We start from the raw sequence: 27,662 nt of genomic DNA on the forward strand, positions 1-27,662 counted from the left end.
AGAGTGGTCGAAATGACTAGATAGGTGGGGTATAAATACAATAAATAAATAAGAAAATAAAAAAATAAAAGACCCTGATGTTGGGAAAATGTGAAGGCAAGAGAAGAAGGAGACAACAGAGGATGAGATGGATAGACAGTGTCATCGAAGCTACCAACATGAATTTGACCAAACTCCAGAAGGCAGTTGAAGACAGGAGGGCCTGGTGTGCTCTGGTCCATGGGGTCATGAAGAGTCAGACACAACTTAATGACTAAACAACAAATTGCTCTTTCAAGACCGTTCACAAGACTATTATACCTACCATTAAAAGCAATTGTACATGTCAAGAACTCAGCATGAAATTGTATATTTTGTGTATGTCTTAACATAAATTTATATGATAGTATCACATGATAAAGATTTGCAAAGATCATAGTACTGAATATGAACTGCAAAAAACACAGCCAGTTTACTCATTCTCCCTGTGTTTTACAATCAATGCACAGTTGATTGCCTATTGTGTACTCTTTTAATTGCATTTTGTGTGTTTTGACCATGTAGTGTGTTTTATGGATTGGCTATACACTTTTGAATTGCATTTTGTGTATTCTGGCCACATGGTTTTTTTGGTGAATTATTTGTATATTTTTAACTGTATTTTGTATGGTTTAGCCACGGATATGTTTCGTGGGTTGGTCACCTGACCGTAATAAATAAATTATGTTCTATTCTATTCTATTCTACAGCCAGTTTTCTCTTTGGGCAGCAGGTCAATGTATTTGGTGATTACAGCGATGATCTGTAGGTGGCAGACCCAGAGCACTAATGGGTTTTCACTTGGACAGCATAAATAACACATGGTAAACAAACTGTCAGTAGGTGAATGGATGCCAAATGAAATAAAAAAGCCAAGGTAAACCCTGGGTTTATCTAGCTACCACTTTGAAAACTATCAGATGCTGATTTCTGGATTTCTGGTCAAATGGAAAAATACACATTTTTTTTAATTGAGTGCATGCTCATTATTCAATTAATATAAAGCACTGAAATCGCTCTTTAGCTGTGACTGAATGCCATAATAAAGATTTCTCTTCCTAAATACCTAACGCTTGTTGCATGTTGTCAAATCAATTCTGACTTATGTTGATCCTTTTCAGGGGTTTCTAGGTAGAGAATATTCAGAAGTGGTTTACCATTCCCCTTTTCTGGGGGCATCCTGGGACTGTGCAGCTTGCCCAAGGCCATATAACCTGGATCTTCTCACAGGAGGAACAGTTGGGAATCAAACTCTGAACCTCTGGCTAGCATATATTTTTATCTGTAGATTTGAAATTTCCTCTAAGATAATCACTACAGTGAATACATCTGAACATTGGGCCTGAGCCAGAAGATGTTGATGCAGAAAACCCAATACTTCACCTCCTGTCTCTGCCAGCTGTTATTCTTTACCTTTAAAAATAATTCAGGGCAAGCATGAGTCCAATAGTGGTTGTTGTTCACATACAGTTCTCTACTGCTGACATGTTCGGTAGTACCAGTCGAATGTCACACAATCAGTTCTCACCTTAAGAAATTTAGAATTCTGGTCCTCTAACAATAAAATCTCTTCTTCCATCTTCTTTATTTTGGCTTCTGCTGTGACTTTTTCAAGTTGTAGCTTCTGCCGAGCCCCTTCTTCCTCATCAAGCTGCTCCTCTAGGTCCTGAATGAGAGAGTTCAATTTAACTAATTGGTAGTTTTACAGTTTTCGTGCTTTCACTCAGTTTTACTGAAGAGAAAAGTGCAGAGATCAGTAGACTGAAATATACCTGTATGTGAGCCTGCATTTTTTTCTTTTCATTTTGTAGGACTTGGTTCCTTTCTTCCTCCTCCTCTACTCTGGACTCTAAATCATGAAGAATTTCTTCTAACTCTTGCTTCTTGGCAGCCAGGCGAGCTCTCATCTCCTCAGCTTCTGCAAAAAGTTCTGTTTCTGCTTGCAACTGCTCTGCAAGAATGTTTTTCTCTTCTAACAGCTGCAAACATGACAAGAAAAGCTTGTGTCCACCAACCTTTTCTAATCAGGAGTCAAGAAACTACAATCCATAGGTAGCTACTTAGTTATGGAACAGTTTGATAGTTTAGCATACTGCAAAGATATGCTAAGAAAGTAGCAGACATTAATAATTATAATTATCTAGCACTAGCAGAGACTTTAAGGTGAATTACTAGAAGAGTGAATTTGTTGTGGCAGTGCCCTGTCTTGCTCTTTTAACTCTTCTTGCTTTTAATGGTAGAAGAACGAGTAAATCTGGGAAAAAGTGGTTGAGAAGAAAAAACTGAACTGAAACAAATGTAGTCTTCATCTATTTCAGACTCCTGCTGCAAAGCTTGTGTTCCTTTTATCATGGCCCAGCTTGTTTTTGCAATCAGAAGCCACAAGTAAAGAGAACATAAGGTACAGTATTACATATAAATGCTTATAAGAAGAGTGGAACATGTATCAAGTATTTAGAAATGACTGAGTTACGTTATAATGCATGCACAGGGAAACGCTTCAGCCTGTTTTCCAAATTAACACCACAAAAATAAGTTTGCTACCGTTATGTTTGTTTAACTCTACACATTTTGTTTACACATTCCATAGACACATCTAAGTAAGCCAAAAAGCTAGAACAGCCTTTCTTGGATAGAAAATCAAGTTATAAACCCAAGTAAAATTAGATAACATATTTTTAATCCCAATACTGATAAGGTCAACAAGTCATCTCTGTACACAGGTCAATAGCTATCCCATAATACTGAGAGTGTCTACAGACCTGCTGATGCTTTCTTTCCATCTCTTCAAGTTCTGCTTCCACCTTTATCTGCTTCTCCTTCACCTTTAGCAGCTCCTCATCCTTAGCCTGAAGTTCTTCCTCCTGACGAGTAACCTGAAGGAGAGGCTTCACCTGCAAAGTGTGGCATACGGAACAAGGTGGTAACAAAGCATGTCACTTTCTAAGTGTTGAGTATTCCAGCATATAGTGCAAATGGGAGGGGAACAATGGCAACATACCTTTGTGAACACTCTCCACCACTGCCAGTGCCTTAATTTCAGATAAGCAGCACAATTTCTCTGCAGAACTTTCAGTGCACTCAACTGCTGCTGCTTCTTAGCAAAGGCCCTATGCACAATCACAAATTAAAAGTTTGAGAATATTTGCACTTTAGCAGCTACATCAAAACATTTTATATACCCATAATGAAGCTAGTTTAGTTGCAAGGACAAATGACCATGGCTCCAACTCTGGCAGTAAGGAATCACCTCCATGATCCAGCTTCCGATCAGATATAAAACAATTTCAGAAATGTTAACAGTTTAAAAACTCACCAAGTTTGCTATGAACTAAGAAACCATGCATCCTATTCTGGATGCAGTCCTTCCAATTAAACTAAGCTCTTTGCAGATTCCCACTAAATCTTAGCTGTAAAGATTAAGGAGACATTTTTGACAAGGCTACTGTATTTACTTACTTTCTGGCAAGGTACCCCCTACAGACTGCCTGGAAGAAGATAATGATGTCTGTTATCTTCAGATCCCTTTCCTCCTCTAGATGTGCCAATACACCAGCTCGGAAAAAAATCTTGCTCTGTCCAATCCTGTACAAGTTGGGATCAAGCTCCAATGCTCTGATCTATGCAAAAGTCAAACCCATTTGTTTCACATAGGAAATACAAGCAAGCAAGTAGTTTTTAGCAACATTGGACTGCTTGTGAATGCCTCGTTTATTTCTTTAATTCCTATCCCCCCCACACACACTTGAGGGACTCAAGGTGCCTCACAAAGGATGTAAGAACAAATATGAATCCAATTACATATATAAAAATTGCGTTATTAACAAATTAACATATTATTTATAAAAAGCACTAGTTTAAACCCTGTTTTAAAACATTTTAAAAATATAAAATGCTTCACAATGAATTTGCATTAATTTGCTTACCATCCTTTCACATGCTTGCTTCCCATCCATAAAACCCTTAGGAATTGCATTAGGAGTCAGAATCTCATACCTACAAATTAATCAGAAATGAACAGTTAGCAAGATGGAAAGATAGCAATTTTCATTTTTCCTAAACCAAACCAATTTTGACTAAGTTACAGAAGACTTAGAAGAGGTGAGAAGTAATTAGTTTCAATTATGTGAAGAGACAGACCTCCCACAAATTCAATTTCAGTAACAACAAATCTGATTATTACAGTACCTCTGCCTAAATTCCTGGAATACTATTCTGTTTGGAAATCCTTGTCGACAAATCCTTATTCCTTCTAGAACACCATTACAGCGAAGCTGATCCAGAACTAAATGTGGATCCAGTTTTCCAGCCTAATTATTGAGGGAGAAAAAACCATATTGAAGGAAAATTATAGAAGCTGTTTGCAATTAGCCTATTACTTTTAGCATGAACCACTGATAAGGACCAAGAGTTCTACAATGTAGGACCAGCATTTTAGTATATCAGCAAATAAAGAAACACCAAATTTCTTAAACTGACCAAAAAGAAATCAGAAGCATCTTTTGTAAGTCAAATTAGAATACGCAGTTATTTAAATAGCACATACCCTTTTTTCATGGTTTGGAATGATACAGCGAACAAAATTTGGGTTAGTGTTTCGAAGTGTGGCCATCAATTTTGTGAGCGACTCTTTGTATAGCTGCCCCACTGTACGAAACATGCCCTTCTTGGTCTTGTAGGCTGAGCCAAATGCAGTCTCTGTTATCCCAGTGACTTGATCTAGACCCACAATACGGTCCACTGCAAAAATCAAGAACATAAAATTAAGTGTAACTCCTGTTTCAGTAACAGAGGCAATTTGAAAGAAGAAATAAAGGGCGCAGCCAATGCTTTTTGTGACAAATGGTAGGTGTTGTCTGTAGCAAAGCAACTGGCATGTATGGAAGCAGCACAGTTGAAAGCAACACACCAGGCAGAATATTATAGCTTTGGCATTTATACAGTAGGGAGCATAAAGTTGACAATTTTACTAAGTGCACCAAAGGCATTCCCTCTTCATATGTTAACAGAAGGTTTTGACCAAGAACCATGAGGAACCAAGTTTGGACATAGCATGAGCTATATGGAAGAACTTTCAATATAGTAAAGCACTTACCACTTACATTAGTAAATGTTCTAAAACTTTGCACTAGAAACCAGCCTTTACAGCCCTTACACAATTTGGTTGTTGTGGGTTTTTTCGGCTCTTTTTAACTTGATGTAAATATGGAATAGTTTCAAATAAAACTACAAGATTAAAACAAAATAATTTACCTTCTTCACTAAAATTTTCTCCAGTACATCATACTGAGTTCAAGTAGTGCATGCCTCTACGGTTTGTTGCACATAGTCATGGAGTTGAAATTTCTCTCCATATTTGACACTGATCAATTCCTGATCAGTTCCTTAGATCAGGGGGCCCAAAAATTGGGTAACACAGGTGTTCTTGGACTGCATCTCTCAGAAACCCCAACCAGCACAGTCCAAAAACACCTGGGTTACCCAAGGTTGGGAACCAATGTCTTAGAAAAGTGCTAATTTTAGTAAACTACTTTCTACAGATGATATAAATCAAATTCTAAAAAGCATCTTTGACAATTATGGAAAATAATCAAGTAATTGGGAGGTTGTGCTTTGGCCTGAAAGTGAGTCAGAAATGCAAATAAATAAACAGGTTTTAGGACAGTTGTTACGCTGGGTATTCCAAGAAACTAAACACATTAAAATCTGCAACTCATTTTCTTACTAATTAGCTCAGCCATTGCACAAGAGATCTTTAATACTCCTTCCCAGGAAGGCAAATCTGTGCCAACTCCTGAAATTCTTTAGCCCAAACATATTCCATATCTATCCTTTGAGTGAAATCTGAATAAAATATTTTAGTGTATTCTCGAAGGCTTTCACAGCCGGGATCTGATGGTTGTTGTGGGTTTTTCGGGCTCCTTGGACGTGTTCTGAAGGTTGTTCTTCCCAACGTTTCACCAGTCTCTGTGGCTGGCATCTTCAGAAGACTGGAGTAGGACCTCTGTCCATGCTCTGTGGACCATGCTCCTCTGAAGATACCGGCCACAGAGACTGGCCAAATGTCAGGAAGAACCTTCAGAACACGGCCAGAGAGCCCGAAAAACCCACAACAACCATCAAAATATTTTAGCTTTAATCAGTATAGTCTGTAACAGGCATAGAATTAAGGGACATTTGAAAAAGGTACAGACAGTACTTTTCCCCAAGCCTAAGACATATACAAATACAAAATGAAACTAGCTGACACAATACCACTTCATATGACTAAATTTTGTAGTATTTCCCATTTTAAATAAATTTTATTCTATCAAAATCCTTACTAATGCAAAATATATATATAAATTTATTCCTTATCTGTCAATGAAAAATGAATCAAGCTGTAACCATTTCCTCCAAATTAAGTGAACATTTGATAATGTAATGGGCGACTTGTTTAAATGTAAGTGTGATGATGCTCAGTTCCACATGAGACACAATTTCTATTAAGAGTAGACCAGAGGCTTATACCAGTTTCAAGGATGCAAAGCACGCAAGCAGATCCAATCATAAAAAGCAACAAGAAGGAGACACATGGCCATGCTTGGCTTTGCAACAATTCCAACACATTCACTCTGAAACATTCTACATTTGCAGATAAATTTACAACAAGAAAATTGTAAAATGTGCAATATTCTACCTTGGGGTCTTGAAAAACTACTATACTGCCTAGATTTTAAATGCTAGCCCAATTTGCTACAATGCTCAGTGTGACAGCACATCAAAGCATTCCAGAAAATGTAAGCTTGCCAGTAATTTCATTAACCATGAAATCTGTTACATGTTTACTCAGAAGTCATTCTTCTTATGTTCAACTAGGCTTAATTTCTAGGAGGGGGATTTTATAATTATAGTACAAGTGCAATTAATTAAAGTCCAGAGGTACTCTTAACAGAGAAAACATTAGCAGCTAAATGAACCTATCTACTTGGTCCAAGTACTGAAGAACCTCTCCCACAAATTATTTAAAATTCATTGATGGTAACAATTTAATTAAGCAGGTTATAAAATAAAAATCATTCAGCATGCTATTTAATATCAAATTCTAAAGATGCAATTTATTATATGTAGGCCACCAGCTTTGCATGTATTTTGTATACAGACAAGGTGAATATCTACAAAACATAATAAATCCACAACCCTTCTACTTTCAAATACCCCAAAGTAATCAGGGTATTGTGGAGAAGGAAGCCTGTATTTCAAAATGCAGCTACTCACTTGCAAAGCAGTGGCAGTGCAGTACATAAAATGAGACACTAGATGTATGCAGTAGCAACTGAATAATATGCACACAAGAAGGCGTGCCTTGTGGAGGTAAAGCTAAGGTCAGAATGAAATGTAAAGGGTTCATGCTGGCCTATAAGCAATAAATAAATAAGTAAATTGGAAATAAAAATTAAAAAATGGTTTTCCTGCAGGTTCAAGTCCTGTTTTAGGAGACCTATTCATTTTTTTCATTCATTCACCTGGTGCATCAGGAAGACCAGTAACATTGTCATAGAAAGAAGCTCTCTGAATAATGTGAATCTCTAGGGCACAGAAACAGCAAGAATAAAGAGCAGATATACAAGACAGTCCAGTTAGTAAAAAGAACACCACTTAGAATTGCAAGCAAGCTTTAACCAAGTACATGGGCCACTGTGGACCACAGTGCATTCAATCATGGACTCAAAGACTGAACAAAAAAGTTGATGGCTGACTCAATTTAGAAGTAAACTCTATATAAAACAGGAATTTCATGTCTTATAAGAAAATTTTACTGAAAAACATTTTAATATACAAGATTAGCAGTATTAACATATATTTAGGGCTGATTCATAACATCTTAGATATGAAACCGTTGTAGGACAGCAAAGCAACAAGCCCATGTGCACCTTCTGCTGTGTTTACACTATGGCATGGGCATACATGAATTTGTCCAGTCTTTATGATTATTCCACTGAGGAATAGAGAGACTGCAAAAATTTGGACACCAGGTAAGATGCCGTATACTCTCGGTAGGCACACATACCCTTGCTGCTCCACAGGATATACAATATTTCACAAAGGCTGGTCATTGCATAACCACTACATGTTCTGAATCTGGCTTTACAAATTTGCAAGTGTACCAAACTACTCTTCATCTGATTTATTTTCATTTATTAAAGCTGCCATTATAAAAATGATCCAAAGTAAAATTGCCAATATCACCCAGACTTAGAGTAACACTAGCACCACCACAAAAATATTAATATTAATACAACGTAATATTACAAAAGCAGGAAAGGGGGGTGAAAAGGCCAAGCAAATTGACCAGGGGAAAAGAGCAACTTTGCTACAACAAAAGGTTATAATTTGAGGACTTTACAATTTAGAAGAGAGCTAAGTAAAGGAAAACAATAGTAGTTTATAAAAATATACATCATTTGGAAAGGTATTTTTCTTCCTCTCTCATAGTACTAGAGCTTGCATAATGGGGGATTCAGGACAGACAAAACTACCTCACATAGCACATGGGAAAAATTATGGAATTCCCTACTATAGAATGTGGTGATGGCCATTAGCATAGGTGGTTTTAAAAGGACAAAAGATAAAAGCATGAAAGAGAAAGCTACCAATAGGAAGTAGTGAAGATGGGCATATGGAGTGGTCACAGCTTGCCTCTAATACCATATGAGGAAGAACAGCAGGACAGAGTAACAGCCCTCATGCCCTGCTTGTTGGCTGGCTTCTCAAGCGCTCTCTAGGGAGTTACTGTCGGAAATGGAGTATGTGCCTAGCTAGGTCTTTAGTATGATCCAGCAACACTTTTCTTGTATCATTTTCTGTGTGAAACTAAACAACAGAGGAAATACTAAAGGATATTAAATTACTGTATATATCTTGGGAACAAACTAAAAAAAGTAACTATACTTAGAAATGATTAAGCAAACCTATGGCCTATTATACCTGACAAACACAATACTGATACAAGAAAAAACTCACTATTGTAATATGTTATACTGACAACACTATGGAGAGCTGATCATGCTGGCCAGAAAGAATCCTACTGGTGTTCACATAAGTTTGCCGCTGCTAACTGATATGGTGGCAAGGATCGTCTTGGTTGCATGCCTGGTCATGAATCGAATATACAGCCAAGATGTAATCCAGCACCCCATCAATTAGCTGGAGTGCTAAATATGAACTCACACAGAGAAAATTGCAGCTTGCCTTATAAAATTTAGAGCAGATTCTTACCATCCTTCCAAAGCTCTGCAACAAATTTGTCAGATGACTGGTGCAGAAGAGTGGCTACATTGTCATTTAAAGGGTCCATATTCTTCATAAGCCACTCATCTGCTTTGTAGTCCACCTAGAATGCAGCAAATAGATGATATGGAATATACAGCCAACATTTAGAAATATGAACAGTTATTTTAGTCATTCTGTAAGCATTTACTGAATACCTGTTAGGCTAACATAGAATTATGGCATGAATACATGGAACAGTGATTTTGATCGGGTTTTGCAACTGTAAATGTATGCACTCAAAACAGTGAATCATTTCATAAGGTGCAGAAACTTTAGCAGTTACTTATTTTTACAAATATGTCTTTCTCCAAAAAAAAGTTCTGTTTTAGGGATTTCATCAAAGCCTACATCACAATATGTTATTCCTAAGAAAGTATCACTTATTTCACAGATGGTGGGGTCATTATAATTTGGGGCAGCGACATATTTGACAGAGACTATTTTCCTTCTAAGCCTGTGCAATTCTGAGCCAGAACAGAAGTTGCAAAAGAACAGGAGTTGACACTAACTAGTCTACATAATGTTTGAAAACAGACTTTGTGGGTTTCACTTCTGGCAACAAGCAGCAAATACATAACAGTGAACAAAAATGGCAAGGCTTTCTTGACTAAAAAGGTTGATTTATTCTATTCTATTTTAGATCTTTATTCAAAAAGCCCACAAAACAATGAATGGCAAGATGATTCCCCTGACCCAATAATTCCTTATCTGTAACAGATTTCTACTGAGATTTCCATTGGAATAAAGATTTACAGAAATACTCTGCAAAGACTGAAGGTACAGACACTTCTAACTTTCCTAGATACACCTGTGTACAAAGAGGGCTGTCTATTTAACATTTTGTTGCCTCAAATAATCAATCAATTAGTTACATTTATCCTTGGAATACTGATACACTGACTGTGCTTTGCAAAGCATCAAATGAACTATAGTTTGGAAAAAATATATATGCTATTTAGGGATGGGACTTATTATCAAATCACCTTACATTTTTTTATCCAACAGTGTTGCGAGGACTATCCCTATCAAACAGAATGCCTAGGGGATGGGGAAAAATTGCATCTGTGGAAGAGCCTGGAAACCAGCAAGGAGGTTCTTAAAGTTTATTTTGCTTTACAGGCTTTTGCTGTCTTTTTTTCTTGATTTTTTTGGGGGGGGATTATTTTTGCTATTGCCAGGCAACCTACTTGTGCCAGTATGTCTCCTTAGGATCACTGTCCAGATGCTGCCACCACCTCTGATCTCTTTAGGGATTTTTTTTTGGGGGGGAGGGGCTTTCTTTTCTTAAATTATTTTTGCTGCTGCTGCCTATTGGACTCACAGAAGAGATAAGACATCAAGTGGAGTTGGGGAAAGAGAAAGAAATCTTCTCATAGTTTAGTGATTTTTTTTTGCCAGGGCTCCGATTGTATTTTTTGTCTTTATTTTCTTGTTTCCTTTTCCTGGTTTTGGGAGAGGGGTTATGTGTGTGAGTTTTTTTATTTTGCTATTTTTCCCTCGGTGTGTGGTTGGGTGTTTTCCCTGTCTGACTGATTTTTAAATCATTTGATTATTTTAAATCTGTTTTTCTATACTGTTGCTTGCTTTTGGAGATGACTGATTTTCTGTTGCTTTGCCTCTCTAGGGTTTTTTTTTTTTGAGGGGGGGTAATTTTTAAGGATTCTTTAGGGCTCCTGCAGCACCAAAAACACAAATGGAAAATCCAAAACAAACACAAGAAGATCTGTGCATAAAAATATGAAAATGAGTCTTCCCCTACAAAAGAACATGAAATGAAACAAACAAAAATATTCACTGTGCAAACTCTAACGCTTCCCTCCAGTCATAACAAGTGATCAGAATCTCACAGGTAGTAATAGTTACTCTGAACCACAAAGTACATAGGTTCCTATGCACTCTGAACATTTCATTTAATGGGACGTTCTGAAAGATTTTTTAAAATGTAGGGTGCATAATTCTTACCCTCCCTGCATAATGAATGATGCAGAAATCTGCTTTGTCCTTCAGCTGCCGTGGCTTTTGGAATTTGGAATGAGTACCTTGTTCTTGGACCAGCTTTTCCACAAAAGTCTTGTCAGTCGCTTTAGGGAACCAACATTCTTCATCCAACAAAGCCAGTACACCAGGAGGATTTGCCTAGAAAGGATTTTTTATTATAATGATGATGATGATGCCACTACTAATTTCCATTTTGGTTTTACATTCTCCTTTCCAATATTTCTTTCACCCTATAATTGTTTCTTAAAACTGTACCTTAAGCAGGACAAGTATGGAGAAGTTGTAGTATATACAAGAGTAAGGGAGCCATGTCCATATTTCAACAAAAGATAAAGGAGAATATACGATTACCAAGTAATAAGCGTTGATTTCAAGTTACTCATAAACAGTTCCTGTTTCACAACATGTAACTATCTACCACATACATTAATTGTAATCAAAGCCACCTAAGCAGAACGTATTTAATAAGTATTACTTGAGACGAGAGCCATGTGATGTATTAGACCCTAAAGACCAGGATTCAAATATCCTATTTGGTCATGGAAACTCAGTGTAATCAGTGGGGGAGACGTGGCAATGATAAACTACTCTATAAACATCTCACATACTTGAAAGCCCTATTAGAGCTATTTTAAATCAGATGCAATTTAACAGCACATAATGCACACATGTAAGATAATGGGGGAGGGGGGACTCACTGACTCAAAAATTCATGGTTCCTCACAATTTCTTTTGTCTACAAAATGGGCTTTGACACATAAGTTTAAACACACCATGGGCATATTTCAGGATGCTAGTATTGTATATTATCTCCATAAATTAAGCTTAAGACCTAGCATACTTTCCACAGGTTCTGATTGTTTAAAATTTGCTATGTTAGTCATCTTGAGTAGCTCAATTTTGAATGAGAAAAGCACAATAATAAAAGCACAACTACGTATCAAAAAGGTAAGACTGCAAGATCTGAACAGAGAAAGAATAGCCAAACGAGTTGTAGTGTAGCAAAAATTTTACTTGATAGGGTATTCTGCTCAGTAAGCTTTATGGAATGACTTATACTGAGAAAATCCTGATTTAGAATGCTTTCAGCTGTTACAAGGTCATTATGAACTTACAGGTCTTTCAATTAAATCAATACAAGGTTGTAGATCCAATCCGAAGTCAATAAAGTTCCACTCTATACCCTCTCTTTGATATTCTTCTTGCTCCAAAATAAACATGGTATGATTGAATAATTGCTGCAGCTTCTCATTAGTGTAGTTGATGCAAAGTTGTTCAAAGGAGTTTAACTGTGGAAAACATCAAGAAAAAAGAGTCTGACCAAACATGAAAAAAGGTGTAAGTATCAAGTGAGACATACTACAACACAGAAAATACATCTAATTGTTTGAAAAGACTACTAAGGGCAGGACCAGCTTTTGGGGAATGTGACCATCTCTGCAACAGACTCTGTTAATGGCACATTTTCAGCACTACAACTTGGGAGTTTCCAGATTTGTCTCAAACTCACGTGCATCATGATTTAAATGATTACTCTCTGTGTGTGTGTGTGCCTATATATATACAGTGGTACCTTGACTTACGAACTTAATCCATTTTGGAACAGCGTTCATGCGTTGAAAAGTTCGTAAGTCGAAGTACCATTTTCCATTGAAATGCATGGGAACGAAATAAATCAGTTCCAGCATTTCAAAAAATTAGCTTCGGAGGTCTCAAAGGGCTTTCCCCCCAACATCGGAGAAAGGGCTGGAAATTCGAATTTCCTGCTCTTTCTCCCTGCCTTTTTGCCTTTGGAGGTCTCAAAGGGCTTCCTCAGATGTCAGGGGGAAGCCCTTTGAGACCTCCAAAGGTGGCGATCGCGGCGGTGGAGACCCCCAGGGAGGTCTCCCAGGCCTTGCCTGCCACTATGGGAGACCTTTGGAGGAAAAACATGATTAAAATTATGTGTGGGTATATATGTGTGTACACACTCTCTCTCTCTCTCTCTCTCTCTCTCTCTCTCTCTGTCCTGGAACAATTTACTAGCTGGGTGGTTTAGAGGCTGACATGCCATTAACGATGAACGCTATAAGCCAGATTCCTTTAAATGAAGAAGAAATCTAAGTACTCTATGGAGTTCCATTGCTTGAGCATGAGCCTGAATAGATTCTGTGAACTAAAAAACATTTTCTATTTCTAAATATAGAAATGCCTAGTGGATGGTTTCTTGGAGGATAGCAAAATTATCTCAAAGGAGAGTAAATCCTCCATGCCATCAGTTTTAACTTGTCCATGTCTGGATGTCAATCTCAATGCTCATGAAGCATTAATAAATCAACCCACATTGGAAGTACAAAACATTCAGATGCCATCAGCCCTAGGGTTGCAAACTAAAGTTACCAAGGCCACCATGGGTTTAAAAGAATTGCATTGGTCTCATCCTGAGTTATCTACATGATTACCCAATGAATGGGTGGGAACAGGGAAAACAAATACAACCAACTCCTATTCCAAATCTGGGTGAATGTATCCCTCATGGATGAATTCCTTTTCTGGTCCTGGATCAAGAGTTATGGCATTCCAATTGATCTTTGAAGCAAATATATCAAGAGTTATGGCATTCCCCTCCAGTGAGTTAGCTCCAGATGTTTTCAACATGATTTCTCCCATTCATGAGACCAAGGCTCCCTCTAAGCCAGGGGTCCCCAACCTTGGGCCTCCAGATGTTCTTGGGCTACGACTCCCAGAAGCTTTCACCACCACCTCTGCTGGCCAGGATTTCTGGGAGTTGAGGTCCAAGAACATCTGGGGGCCCAAGGTTGGGCTCTAAGCCATGCATGCAGGCACACGCAACTCCACCTCACTCTGAGCAGTGATCACATTCAAGCCCTTTAGTTCTGGGTCATTACGGAACCCTGCATGTAGAGGGAGGAGTTGCACATACATGCAGAGGTGAAGTCGTGCACACAAGAGGGAGAGCCCCGCCCAGCAGGGCTGAAAATTAGAGGGTATGCTGCATGAGACTGGGAGGTTTTACTGCTGAGACAATCCACTTTCTGGTTGTTGTATCCTGCTATGTCATCTCTATGATGTCCATGTGTCTGCATATGCACCAATCCCACATGAGACATGTAAGATGGAGAAGAGAACGGAATAAGTTCTCCCTTGCTTGTTTATGTAGAGAAGGGCTGCAGCATTTAGTCATAATCCGTACCACCTGACCTCTCACCAGAAGCTAATAAGCTTTCAAAATTTGAAGATGTCTAGGAGTATGAGATAACTGATGTAATTTTCCTTCTCTTGAGGAGACCACTTTGTATGAATGGAGGCGTTCAGGCAAGGGGCTCCCCAACCTAAATTGCTGCTATCCATGGTAAGTAGGATCAACAGCTGCAGCTGCTTAAAGAATTCCTACTGATAGACTGGATGGATACATCTATCACTGCAATTGCAAAATTAGTTCTGAAAGCAGTGCAAGTCTCTTGAGAGCACTATCTCTATTGATGTCGAAGTAGAGAAGTACCAAGTCTGCACATGTCCTCTGAGGAGCATGAGTTTCACTTGTATTTTTGTTGGCCAGCATACTGGAGGATGAAACCCAGTCTCTTTGTCGGTCAACAGAGTTCACAGCCTAAATATACTTTTGCCAAAGATACAATTTTAATTATGATTGCTGATTTTTTGGAGTGATCTTGATGAATGCCTTTCAAATTGAGCAGTTCTGGGATAAATGTGTCTTGCACACACACAGTAGACCGTCAGTGACTATAGGGAGTTTTCACCCCATGATCAATGCACTTCTCAAATGGTGCCAGAGAGACCATATATTTTGGTGAGGGAAATATATGGTGATTTGGTGATTTTTTATAATTAAAGACTACCCTCTTCCATCCCACAGTCCCCATATGTTCCCAACAATGGAAGGGATTACTTAGGACCATGAAGGCCTTCGGTTGGGAGGAGGAAATGTTTAATTTCTTTAAAAATGCTCTGCAGAATGTAGACATGATTTCAGTCCTTGTCTTACAATACAGAATTAGAATTTATAATTCTAGTCCATTATTACATATTTTAGCTATAATTTGAAATTAAAAGTACTGTCACAGAAAAACTACTGGGAGCTACATACAAACAATTCAGCCAGTTAAGTATAGTGGTACCTCAATTTACGAACTTAATTCGTATTGGAATTAACTTTGCACGTCGAAAAGTTCGTAAGTCGATGCAAGATTTCCCACAGGAATGCAATGAAAACCATTTAATCCGTATCTGCTGTTTTTCGTCCATACGTCGAGGCGCTATTCGTAGGTAGAGGCATTAATTCCATAGGAACTAATGCAAAGCTGGTTAATCCGTACTCTACCACTAGGGGGGGAATTTTTATTTTTATTTTTTCTTCTTCTGACCTAAGGTGAACTTAGGTAAAAAAAAGGGCAGGAAAGGGTTTTTTTTTGGGGGGGGGGGGGCGTTGTAAGTCGAGACTCCATTCGCAGGTCGAAGCAACCTTTTGAGAACGGAGCCATTTGTAACTTGAATCGTTCGCAAGTAGGGACATTCGTAAGTTGAGGTACCACTGTATTGGGAGGTTTGCTTGGTTGCTGCTTTTAATACCTCAAAGATTTCAAATCCAGCAATATCCAGGATGCCAATGAAGGAAGCTCCCTGTCGTTTGGTCCTATCCAGAGCTTTGTTAATACGATGAACAAGCCAGCGGAAAAGGCGCTCATAAGTAGCCTTTGCCAATGCCTCCACTGCAAAGTCTGCCTGAAAATTAAACAAGCAAAAGGATTATACAAAAAAAATAGGAAAAATGGAGTTATGACATATTGGCAGCCCTTTTCAGTCAAGCTGCACAGCCCAATGTCTGTTTACCTATCCAATTTTCATCACTGTTCAAACACTTCATTCCCTACCCAGCGCAATGGCATTCAGGCTCAAAGCAGCTGACCTGACCACCTACGCCAAAGTGGAAGTTCAGTTGGGAGACAATGATCCCTGCAGCAGCTACTTCTGAAACAGTAAATTAATGTGCCAGCAGCTCCAAGGAGTTTCAGATCAGATTCCTCACATACAGTTTTAGAATCACACAAAAGGTGCTCAATGACCTCCCAAGGTAAAGAGGTGTAAAATTTGCAGGCTGGAAGTTGATGGCTACGTTAATTACAGAAAACATCACCCTTGTGCTTGTGAGAACGTACCTGTTCTTTTGTTTGTGCTTTCTGTACATAGTCCCTGCCAACTTTAATACGTGGAGTGAGTATTGCTCGAGTAAATTCCATTACATTCATTCCCAACAGGTGGCAGAGTTTCTGTGCAACTATAAAAACAAACAGTGCTGTCGGTTACCAGAGCCTCTTTCAGCAAGGACTCCAACAATTCTCTTTTTTCCCAAGCTCCTAGCATCAAGGAGCCCTTTTCATGTAAACTTGTTTGCCAATAAACCTCAGCAAATATCTGCTACAGAACAATGAGTGCTGCTCATTTAACATTGTTAACTCAGGGCTCTTGGAAAAAACAAGCCTCCTCTGTCCGTAAAGCTAATTTTATTTATTTATTTATTTATTTGATTTATATCCCGCTCATCCGGTCATACGACCAATCACATCCCACTCTGAGCATTAGTTTTTAAAAATCTGGGCAGATGATGATATCTGCCTCTCTTCAGAAGACTCAGAGCAAGAAAGCAACTTAGCTTTGCAGAATTTTAAACTGTGTAGATGTCCTTGCCAGACAAAATCAAAATAATATCTAGATTTTTTTTTTTACTGATGTCAGAGGATTTTCCCTTCTTGATTAAATAGGGCAACAGGACAGATATTACTAAATGATAATGTCGGTCCTATGCATACCACCCTGTCATTTCAATAACTGGATTGTCTAAATATAGCACCTATAGTCTCCTCTTTCCAGAAAGCTGTGCTTGGCTCCAGAACTGATGTCCCTGGCAGCATAAACATTATATAGACCCAAGATAAATAAACTGTTTGAATTACACATACCATTTCTACTTGGGGCTTTAGAGACTTTGCTGATAAGCCCTTAATGAGGTTATAGTTCAAATACTTTCCCCAAAAAAATAAATACTTTGATACAGAGATTCTGCAAGCAGGCGTTTTTAGTAGCTCCACAGACAATAGCGAACAATACAAGTTTCACAGCACTTAAGTGATTATGTTATGCTTGCGACTAATTAATCTCCGACAAACAGTTATACAAAGGAATTTCAGTAAACTGTTTCAGTACTAAGTATTAAAAACCAGTAAGTAAGATCTACAGAGTAAGTACAGTTCTACTGCAATTGAAAATATATTTACCTGTATTTTCTGGCATAGATGCCTGGTCAGTATTTCGTTCTTTCTTGAAGGAAATGTTACCAAACTGTAACACTGAGGATACCACTTTCAACATAGCTATGCAAAACATAAGAGAAGCTGATAAGATTCATTTGCCTCCACATGCCATTATTCAAATTTATGATTATTTTGTATTATTAATTTTGCCACTGCAGGGAAAGTTAGTAAGATATGCATGCTAAGGAAGCTCTACCACAGATGCCTGCTTAGGACTTCTCTTAGCTTTTGACATTACACATATACACAGATGCACACTCAAATCATTTTTATTAATCCAAATTATCCAGGACACTATATTCACGTGGAATATCACACATTCCTAGACATACTACAAGACTCGCGTTCTGCTTTCAGTAAGACTGACAGGTCTTACAGGTAACAATGAAAAATCTCCAGCTGCAAAATTGAAACTTTTCAAACATACCTAAAATTTCATCATGAGAAAAGCCCATTATATGCATTGCTTCCATAGTCTCCTGGAAGTTGTCCTTATCTTGTTGGCCAGGAATGGGTATGTAGCCATTGGACAGGAATCTGTAGTTATTAAAGCCTTCAAGGAGTAAGTCAGCTGTAATGAGCAAGAAAGAGGAAACAGATTTTTTTCTCTTTCTCTCAGAATATAGGAAACAAGTTAGACCACTGTTTTATCTACCCTGATATTGTCAACTTTGCACTGATAGTGGCTCTTCAGGGCTTCCAACAGGATCCCTTGCTAGTAATATCAAGTTTAAATGATTCAGAAGAAGCTATGTTAGGACAGCACTTTATTTGTTAACAATGACATCATTTAAAACTTGACAATTTTCTTAGAATTAATCACTATTTGAAAAAAATAAAAAATAAAACAAAGCAGACAACACAATCCTGAAAACCAGACTCATTTTTGCACAGTGAGGTTGGAGGGAAAACCTTTAAGAGAAAATTATAGACAACACTCCAAGACAGACATATGGGTGTATCTATCAAAGGGCATCAAATGTATAATGGCAGTGATACTGAGAGGAGGTGAGACTGTTCTGGAAATAATTAGTACTTGTTCTAAAGTACAAACAACAAACTGCAATTCGGGAACAGAGCTATCTTTTTTCCATGGCATACATAAAGAAATACTAAACAATGGTGTCATTTCAGCTTCTGTTTAAGTTCTATTAATTTATGAATTAAGAATACTAATATTTGTGGACTTACCCTTCAAATGTTCACCTGCTCCTGCTAGAAGCTGATAGAAGATATGAAAAGTCCGTTCATCTTTGGCTTGACGAACTGCACGTGACTTTTCTAATAAGTCTGAACCAGGGTAGTTAAGGAATTTATTGAGCAAATGTGCATCTTGTCATGAAAAGAAAACAAACTAATCTTAAAATAACATCTTACCATTTTCTTCCTCTTCATATGCATCTTATGTTTATTATGTTTTTATTAGCACTAATTCTAAGAAGAGAACTTCTTTAAGCTACTGTTACTGTTGTCAGTTGTTGTTTAGTCGTTAAGCCATGTCCGACTCTTCATGACCCCATCGAGCAAAGCATGCCACACCCTCCTGTCTTCCACTGCCTCCCAGAGCTGGGTCAAAGAAGCAGCCTCTTCACCACCAACAGTTTGAATTTCCCGCCCTTTTCCCCCTGCCTCTTTCTGTTCTTAACTTGACGCTCTGGCCGCAAGTCGAAGCAAAATTTTGCAGCCGGAGCTTTTCGTAACTCGACATTTTCATAAGTAGGGACATTCATATGTCGAGGCCCCACTGTATTCCAAAACACATTTACTGTAGTTTGCTTCCTGCTACTGTACTCTTGTTCCAATGGAAATCCCAATTTCCGTATCGTTACCCTTAAATCTGGACACCTTCCCGTTTTATATAATGTACACTATACACTGCTACAGAGCTCTAAATATTATAGTTCTAAATAAACTCTGTTATGCCTTATCAAGTTGATCTGTTGCTCCTAAAGAAGACCAACTGAAATCATTACGGAAGTTAGTCCTGACTAACCTAAACCTCACTGATTTCAGTGCATCTGACTGTCTCTAGATAAATTCCTCAGCAACACTGCCCATAAATGCAACTGTCTACTGCATTTTAATGTAGTCATCAATATCAAATCATGGTTGAATTCATCAAATGAGTTCTAAAATAGGATACATGTTTCAATGTTGGCTCCAACAATGTAGCCAGTAACATCAAAATTTATTCTGATGAACTTGCCCTGCAGGGAAATAGAGGTGAAAAACCACCATATTTACTCATTTTCAGTGTTTATAGACTTAAGTCTCTACTCAAAACAGTGTTTCACATATATGCTGAATGGGGATTGAACACATTTCACTAAATGCTTACAAGGACAACAACAATAATAAAAACCTGAACAGCAATACAATAAAATTGGAAGGCAGAAGAACAGTATCAACCAGCTAAAAAGCCAAATTAAATTTTAAAATGTTTTAACGTAAGGCTATAATGTTAGTACTTAATATACCTCTTGCAGGAGGATATTCCAAAATATGGGCACCACTGCACAAAATAACTTCTCTTTTGCAGATAAAATTATATTACACATGGAATACAGAGAAAGACCTCCTCTGACTGTCTTACTATACAGACAGGTTGACATTTTCTCAATTGCATATAGGCTCCATTCAATCAAATACAAAGGCAAATTGTCAAACCTACATTCAGAATTTATCAGCACCATAGATGTTTCTCAGCAATAATGTTTTGCTGCATTCTTAGCATATCAATACAACATTTCAACAAAATGAAAAATTAGGGAAATAATTATTTCATTTCAAGTCAGAATTTAAAAATTTCACAGGATGGCAGTTATTTTTACACATAAATAAAACACAATTTAGTACGCATTAAGCTACTCATTAAAAAAATAATGCCAGAAACACTGCTCCGATTATGTTCACAACATCAATGCAGACTTGGGGGGGGAGGGATAACAGGAAACAGATGGCAAAATGTTTCACAGAAAAAGATCTTTCTTTGCATGCATGTAATTTTCAAGGCTTCCATAAAACTGAACAAAACAGAATATTGAGCAGCGGAATTTGTAAAGTTAATTGCTAATGGGATAGAGCTAGACCTAGATCTGGGCAGGTATAAGTGGGCTAGCAGGTGCAGACTTCTACAACATTTCCTGCTTTATAGCAATCCTTCCAAAAATGTCACAGAGCATCATGCTGAGCAGAGAATGAATACGTTCCACAAAAAATCAGATGAAGGCATATAAGATGTGCCTCAACTTGACCTGAGGATCCCATTCACACAGCCTTTGCTGTTCATGAGGACTCTTAAGCCCTCTGTGTAGCAATTCTGGGGATGCTGAATTGGGCCCTACAGGCAAACAGCTATCCCAAGAATGAAATCACAAGAGTAATCAAACCAAGAAAACAACACTGAACTAAAGAAGAAAAACAGCCACCCACAAGCATTTCTGGCATACATCAAAGGGGTCACAGACCACATGGGGAAACTTTTGAAAAAATACAACCTATGAATAGTATTCAGCAAAGGACCAAAGAGACACCCCTCACCACTGCAGGAGTATACTGGATACCTTGCAGCTGAGGCCAGGTATATGTTGGAACCACAAAACGAAGCATCCACACCAGAATCAAAGAACATGAGAGACACTGCAGACTAAAACAGCTGAGAAAATCGGCAGTAGTTGAACATGCCCTGAAAAAAGCTGGAAATGAAATCCTATTTCAAAATACAGAAGCACTGGACAACACCAGCGATCATTATGTTAGACTACACAGGGAAGTAACTGAAATCCACAAACAGCAGCAGAGCTTCAACAAAAAAGAAGAATGTCCAAAACTCAACAAAGCCTGGCTCATAGCACTGAAAAATACAGCCTGCAAAAAGGTCAACAAAATCTACCCAGCCACAAGGACCGGTGATCACTGCACACAAAAGACTAACTAACAACACGCATCAACCACAGTGACAGATCATCTCCTCCTTATCGCAACAATATACCCATAACAAAAAACACCCTGACCACCACAATCACCCAATCTCCTGAAAAGAACAAAAAGCTGATCCCACAGCTACAAATACTCAACTATCCCACACACTACACCAGAACACAGACAGAGTTCTAACTCCTGTCCTCTGAAAATGCCGGCCACAGAGGCGGGCGAAACATTAGGAAGAAAAACCTCCAGAACACGGCCAAACAAAAACCTACAACAACCATAGGATTCCAGCCATGAAAGCCTTCGAGAATGCAACTCTCCCCTTATTGAACACTTCTGTTGTTGTGTGACTAACAATACATCCAGGTTAAAACAGAACAGGCTGTGCTCCAGCACACATCTTGTTAATATAAATGTAATCACAAATTTAATAAACACCCTCAGCATGTATTTAAAAGCATATTTGATTTCATTTTAATCACATGAAACCTATGATCTGAATAGCACAGAAAAACACCCTCCTCAGAAGCACAACATTAAAATTGGCTGGAAGGAAGACAGGCATACACAACCTAGAGACCATTTCTGATCTGTTAATGTTAATTCCACTGTATTTCCAAACCAGAAAGTCAAAAGAGTTACTTTTTTGATATAGTTCCAGCCAACAAAGATTATGCATACAACCAAACACCTTATTCCTATGATAACATTTTAAAACTAAAACATATTTTATAATTACTTCTACTGTGGAGGGGAATGTTGCAGGTAAATATCAACAATAAATAGTATGAAGTAGATGTAGAATAAAAAAATAAATGGGAGTGTATATTGAAAATAACTTGCAAGTATATTTTTTATTATTTGCTATACAAACCACATGACAATATATTTTGTACATTACATGACTGAGTTACATTAATCACGACTGTTTGTATTTTTAGAGCATAAAAATTAGACGCAAAGCCCTTTTAATATTCTCTAGTACTTTAAAGTCATTTGAACTGTTTTGGATACATGAATGAAACATGTCCTATGTCTCTTACATGTATATCTATATCACCGGATACATGCTGCATGTTCATTAAGTGTTTCCTTGGGGGCAGGGGAGTTGAGTTGTCAGGCTTAAGCAAAGCAGGCGTGTCTATCCATATCCCTATTATGAAGCTAATAGGTTACTAGTTGCTGTGATTTCTCAAGAAGGGTTAAGGCAATGAATTGGGTTCCTAGAGAGGAAGGGTGCCAGGAGATGGGTAGGTAGACTGGGATGTGAAGTCAAAAAAAGTCCCTTCCTGTTTTTTCTTCCTTCAGAGAAACATGGGGTTTCTTCTCCCCTAAGAGCTGCCTCTCCCTTCTAGGATCTAGGGATTCCCTCCTCATTTGTCTCTGGGAGTGATGTTGGTGAGTCTGTACCAGCTGGGCTAGAAAGGAGGCTAAGAAAATCTGGGAGGGCAAAGTGGAAGCAGGCAGAAGCCAAACTGCAAGCCTAGCTATGCAGAGGGGAAAGCAAGTAGATGTATGTTGCTGCTGCTTTGAGGGGATTATGAATTGATGCTTTCCCACCCCTAAAAACCTCACTCCCCCTGGTGCAGTCTTATAAAATAAAAGCCATGGTTTCTCCATCTCAAGTTCTAACTTCCTCTTTTCCTAGCATTGTTGTCTTTTCCAGGGAAGTTTGTCTTCTCACAATAGTTTGCTCGATTAAAAATGCTTTTTATGCAGTGGTGTGTGTTGTCACAGGTTACTTAGCTATTACAAAAAAACTTTTAAAAGGTTTGGAAACACCGCTCTATATGCTATAACCTGTACATTAACCAAACACCATTATATAAGGTATGTCTGTCTCTAGTTCAACCCGTGACATCTGCATCCTTGATAAGGCAGAAAACTATAGGCTTATAAATATTCAAAATATATCAGTCCTCCCAAACAATAGTTTAATTTTATGTGCTCATTCTGACTGTAGTTGTGCAGGAACAATTGAATGTACCATATCCGGTACTTTGTTGTTTAAACTAACTCTTTCTGTAAACCAATAACATAATTTTTTTTCCAGTTTAGATTCAACAAAAATGAACTAATAGACTTTTGATGAAGTCTGAAAGATAAAGAGTTACTTATTCTTGTACTGTAAGTTTGGGTTATTTCCATTATGATTTACCCGTTAAGTGTAGAATTAAGTTTCAAAGATGAACCATGTATTAATCAACTTCTTAAAAGGGAGTTTGCTTTAGAAGAATTGCCAAGCATTTTATTAAGGATTTGGAGAAAAAAGACTTACAAAACGAGAAGAATTATCGTTTTTTACAGTCTTTGCATTCCCAAATGATTCCAGAATAGGATTGGCTTGTAGGAGCTGACGTTCCAGTTCACCCTGAAAACACACACAGAAACAGAAAATTATGCAAAACCAATCCAAAAGAAGCATACTTTCACAGGTGTGGTTTCCTTTTCCAACTGTCTTGATCCCATCTGTCTTCTCAATATACCATCTTCAAAATAGGCATAATGCTATTAACAGCTGAGAATGACTTATTAAAAAATAAGTAGTTGAACAGTATGGCATTACACTAAACACAGAAAAATATCAATTTAAAGTTAGGGCTAATGAATAACGCACAGGTTGACAAACTCTGGCATATTTCAGACAAAAAAAGTATTTAGAAATTGCATGCTCACCCTTTTACTGCAATCATAGCAATCTGGGTGGCTAAATGGTTTGATAAAAAAAAATAGGATAGTACAAAGGTCATCAGCAACATTTTACAAAGTGGGCACTGAACATTTTTATTTAGCACCTGTACAGAGCAACGTATGTCTGTTACTGTCACATGCAACTTAGATAGACCTGCTCATGAAACAGAGCTTGGCCTTCTGCCATCAGATTGGGCTAGAGCTGATACTCACTACGGAATATTATTTTAACTTTGCTCATTGCCTTAGCTCCAACCATTCTCATACTTGAAGTCAGAATGTTCTCACAAGAACATGGATGGAACAGAGATCTAATTTCATACATTGTTTTAAAAGCCATCCAAAATTTTTAAAAAGAGTCTGCTTTAGTAGAATAGGCATTTCTGGATAAAATCCCATGGCACATCTGGCCCGTGCTATCACCTGTGTGTATCCATCAGCCCAGTGAAGAGACAAATTAGTGGAAGATGTGCTATTGCTGACTTGTCTTATATACCCAAGGGTACAAAAGAGAAGAAGAATTATATCTGTGATATAATCGCAACATTACTATTAGCTCCACTAACGGGCCTGCTTTTTCCAGTCAATCTTTGTTTCTTATAGAACACAAATAACTCTCAAATACTTTCCATTTATTGAACTGAACTGACATTAAATACTGATTATGATTTACATTATGGTTGGTCATTCATTACAGAGGTATTACACAGTTTTGCCTATGTGTTTTTCATGTTCTCACATATGTTTCTGAATATAATTCTTGCTCAATCTATTGATGGAATATTCTTTCTTTACTAGCCAAGTTCCCCTGATTCATACTGGGAGAAGCTTCAATAGTTTAATTTTCTCAAATTTATTCATTTTTCTCAGAATATCCAATGGAACTTTAATCTGTTTAACAGTCATAATGTCTTAAGTGCAGCAGTTTTATGTTTGACTAAGATACTAACTAGTGTATCTTCAATATTAAAATAATTTGAGTTTGCCCAATACTTTATTAACATCCATGATCCAAACTTTCACACAGAGATAACATGTCATTTACTGCACTGTAACTCTGTGTGTCATATTCCTGTTAGCCCTGCTTCTATAAGAGATCATTGGCCTAATTTGCAGAGGAAAAAAGCCTTCCAAGTGAAAAAGCACAAAAATTAAAATACAACATAGAATCCAGTTAGAAGTCCAAACAAATAGTCCATTCATATGTGAACCAAATTTAAGAGATCAGCTCACATAGCAGCAGATCTGGACTGGATAGTAAAAGCATCTCAAAGTATAAACAGCATGAACTGTAATAATGGTCTTTTAAGTCTGGGTTGGAGAGTCTGAGGAAAAGGGGTTGATGTCCCTGGACAGTTCTAAAAACCTTGAGTAGAGCAAGTAAAATTATTCCATGGAATGCTGATGCTATCTCCTAATACAGAACAAGCCCAATAGCAAAACATGCCTTCAGTTGTCTTGAACAAGGAAATTCACATTTCAAACAAGTGAAATAGGAAACTCCTTCAGTACAACAAAAGGTCTGAACAACATGAAAGATTTAATCTATTTGTTATTTAATTGCCATGAGACAAAAGCCTGGGGCATGTGTAATTAATACTAACAATTTTGTGGTGTCATTAAGTTGGAGTGTCTGGAGCTAAAGAGTTCAGTCCCTGCACAGTTCCAGAGCACCACCAGAAGAAGTAACCTGTAAGCTACATTTAAGTATCTCGTGTCTAGAAATACCTGAAAAGTTCATATATAAACACAATTAAATATATTTCTCATGTGATTCCTATTTCATGAGCATCTATGGTGCCTGGTATACCCCCTTATTGTCGTAATTATGACAATCAAGACTAGATAATCTTAAGATCATCATTTTTGCAGGATTTCACAGAAGCACTAAACTAAACACAAGATTTGCACAATCTTCACAGTATAGATTCAGGGAAATCTTGGAAAAAGCATCCAAATATTGTGACTGTGTGATAACATGCAATATATTCATGCAAATCAACAGTGTAAATACAGGTAAAGAAGAGAGACATTGCTCTCAGCATCCCTGTAATTTGGATCATTGTGAGAGCGAGGTGAAGAGCTAAAAGAGCTACATGCTACTCACATACAATAGGGATCCACTCTGCAGTTTAAAATGACAATGAAACAGAATGTTAATGGTTATGAACTTATGACTGCTACAGAAACACATTGGGATTAAGAATTAAAAACAATTTTTGGGTTCTTATAGGACAACTTGCTTATTACTTTTTTTTAGAAATCCAGGTGCGAGCGTCTGACTCTCTCGGCTTTCGCTGTCGATGAACGACAGCAGTTTGAATTTCCCGCTTTCCCCGCCTCTTCCGCCCCTTTCCCCCCCACTTTTTGGTTCGTACGTCAATTCTCCGTTTGCAAGTCAAAATGGATTTTTGCGGACGGAGAAGTACGCAACTCAAAAAGTACGCAACTCAGGCCATTCGCAAGTCAAAGCCCCACTGTATGTCTTTACTACTCTGGCTATGTCACCATGAAAATCCAACTTCTCTGCTCTATACCAAGAATTCATTCTAGCAAGTTCCAGATGTTTTAGGCTGCAACTCAAATTACCCCCAGCAAGCATAATAAATGAAAAGGGGTTATAGGAGTTGTACTCCAAAAGATACATGGAAAAGTAGTCAGCCAGATGTCATATTGGCCAACATTAATCCATCAAAATTATGGAGAAAAGGTATTAAAAGTAATCAGTTGCTTCCTTGCTTCTTCACAGTAAATAAGTTACAATCAGCAGGTTTCCCCATTGCAGCCTGATAAACATATACTAGACCAAACAGTTTACCAATCTATCACCAAGCAAACCATGGCTGGTTCCACAGATGAATCCCCAATGTATATTCCCAGGAGTCACCAGACAGACTCCGATCCATTCTGACAGCAGCTCTTTCAGTTCCAGGTTCACAGTTTCTGCTGCATCTCATCATTTCAAGTAATTATACAGAATATTAATAGGGAGGTCTCATTTGTCTGATGAGACCTACCACAGTGGGGTAGGGATTATGAGGAGAGAAGGAAAAAGAATCAAGAAGGTTCTACGCAAGAAGTTATCCAACAGCCATGACTAACCAAAACATCTAGAAAAGCCACTGCAGTTACACTTCACTGGGCCTCATCCCAGCTTTACTCTGATATCACCTTTACCCAGGATCACAGGAAATCCTTAGGTGCTCTTGCACTAAACATTCCACTTTCCCAACAAAATTCAGAAATATTGAACAAGCATGCCAAGTAAGATTGGAAATTCACAGCTCACTGTTTTGTCACTTATATTGCAGTGACATGCTCTCTGAAGAGTAGTTATATCTTTGTGTTTCTGTACATATGCAATAATGAAATTTACTATCAGCT

At 37.9% G+C, this 27,662-nt stretch overlaps 1 protein-coding gene across 4 annotated transcripts in view; it reads right to left on the reverse strand.

Annotated features, from left to right (window-relative positions):
• Positions 1-27,662, reverse strand: part of MYH10 (myosin heavy chain 10) — a 110,543-nt gene that overhangs the window by 32,958 nt on the left and 49,923 nt on the right. For 2 of the 4 annotated variants that reach the window (XM_020796349.3, XM_078385901.1), the window contains exons 7-25: positions 26,386-26,403; positions 23,866-23,958; positions 19,801-19,864; positions 18,849-18,947; positions 18,085-18,228; positions 17,622-17,717; positions 16,506-16,624; positions 15,919-16,071; positions 12,444-12,617; positions 11,293-11,466; positions 9,277-9,391; positions 4,565-4,758; positions 4,207-4,328; positions 3,945-4,014; positions 3,478-3,638; positions 3,020-3,128; positions 2,781-2,912; positions 1,791-1,997; positions 1,547-1,684 (exon numbers count right to left, since the gene is read on the reverse strand). In XM_020796349.3, the coding sequence (XP_020652008.1) occupies positions 1,547-1,684; positions 1,791-1,997; positions 2,781-2,912; positions 3,020-3,128; positions 3,478-3,638; positions 3,945-4,014; positions 4,207-4,328; positions 4,565-4,758; positions 9,277-9,391; positions 11,293-11,466; positions 12,444-12,617; positions 15,919-16,071; positions 16,506-16,624; positions 17,622-17,717; positions 18,085-18,228; positions 18,849-18,947; positions 19,801-19,864; positions 23,866-23,958; positions 26,386-26,403 (2,382 nt within the window). The remainder of the gene's footprint in view (positions 1-1,546; positions 1,685-1,790; positions 1,998-2,780; positions 2,913-3,019; positions 3,129-3,477; positions 3,639-3,944; positions 4,015-4,206; positions 4,329-4,564; positions 4,759-9,276; positions 9,392-11,292; positions 11,467-12,443; positions 12,618-15,918; positions 16,072-16,505; positions 16,625-17,621; positions 17,718-18,084; positions 18,229-18,848; positions 18,948-19,800; positions 19,865-23,865; positions 23,959-26,385; positions 26,404-27,662) is intronic. The other 2 variants (XM_020796352.3, XM_020796351.3) reach the window with 1 other exon arrangement.

The sequence above is a fragment of the Pogona vitticeps genome, chromosome 2 (assembly GCF_051106095.1).
Source record: "Pogona vitticeps strain Pit_001003342236 chromosome 2, PviZW2.1, whole genome shotgun sequence".
Taxonomy (NCBI): Eukaryota; Metazoa; Chordata; class Lepidosauria; order Squamata; family Agamidae; genus Pogona; species Pogona vitticeps.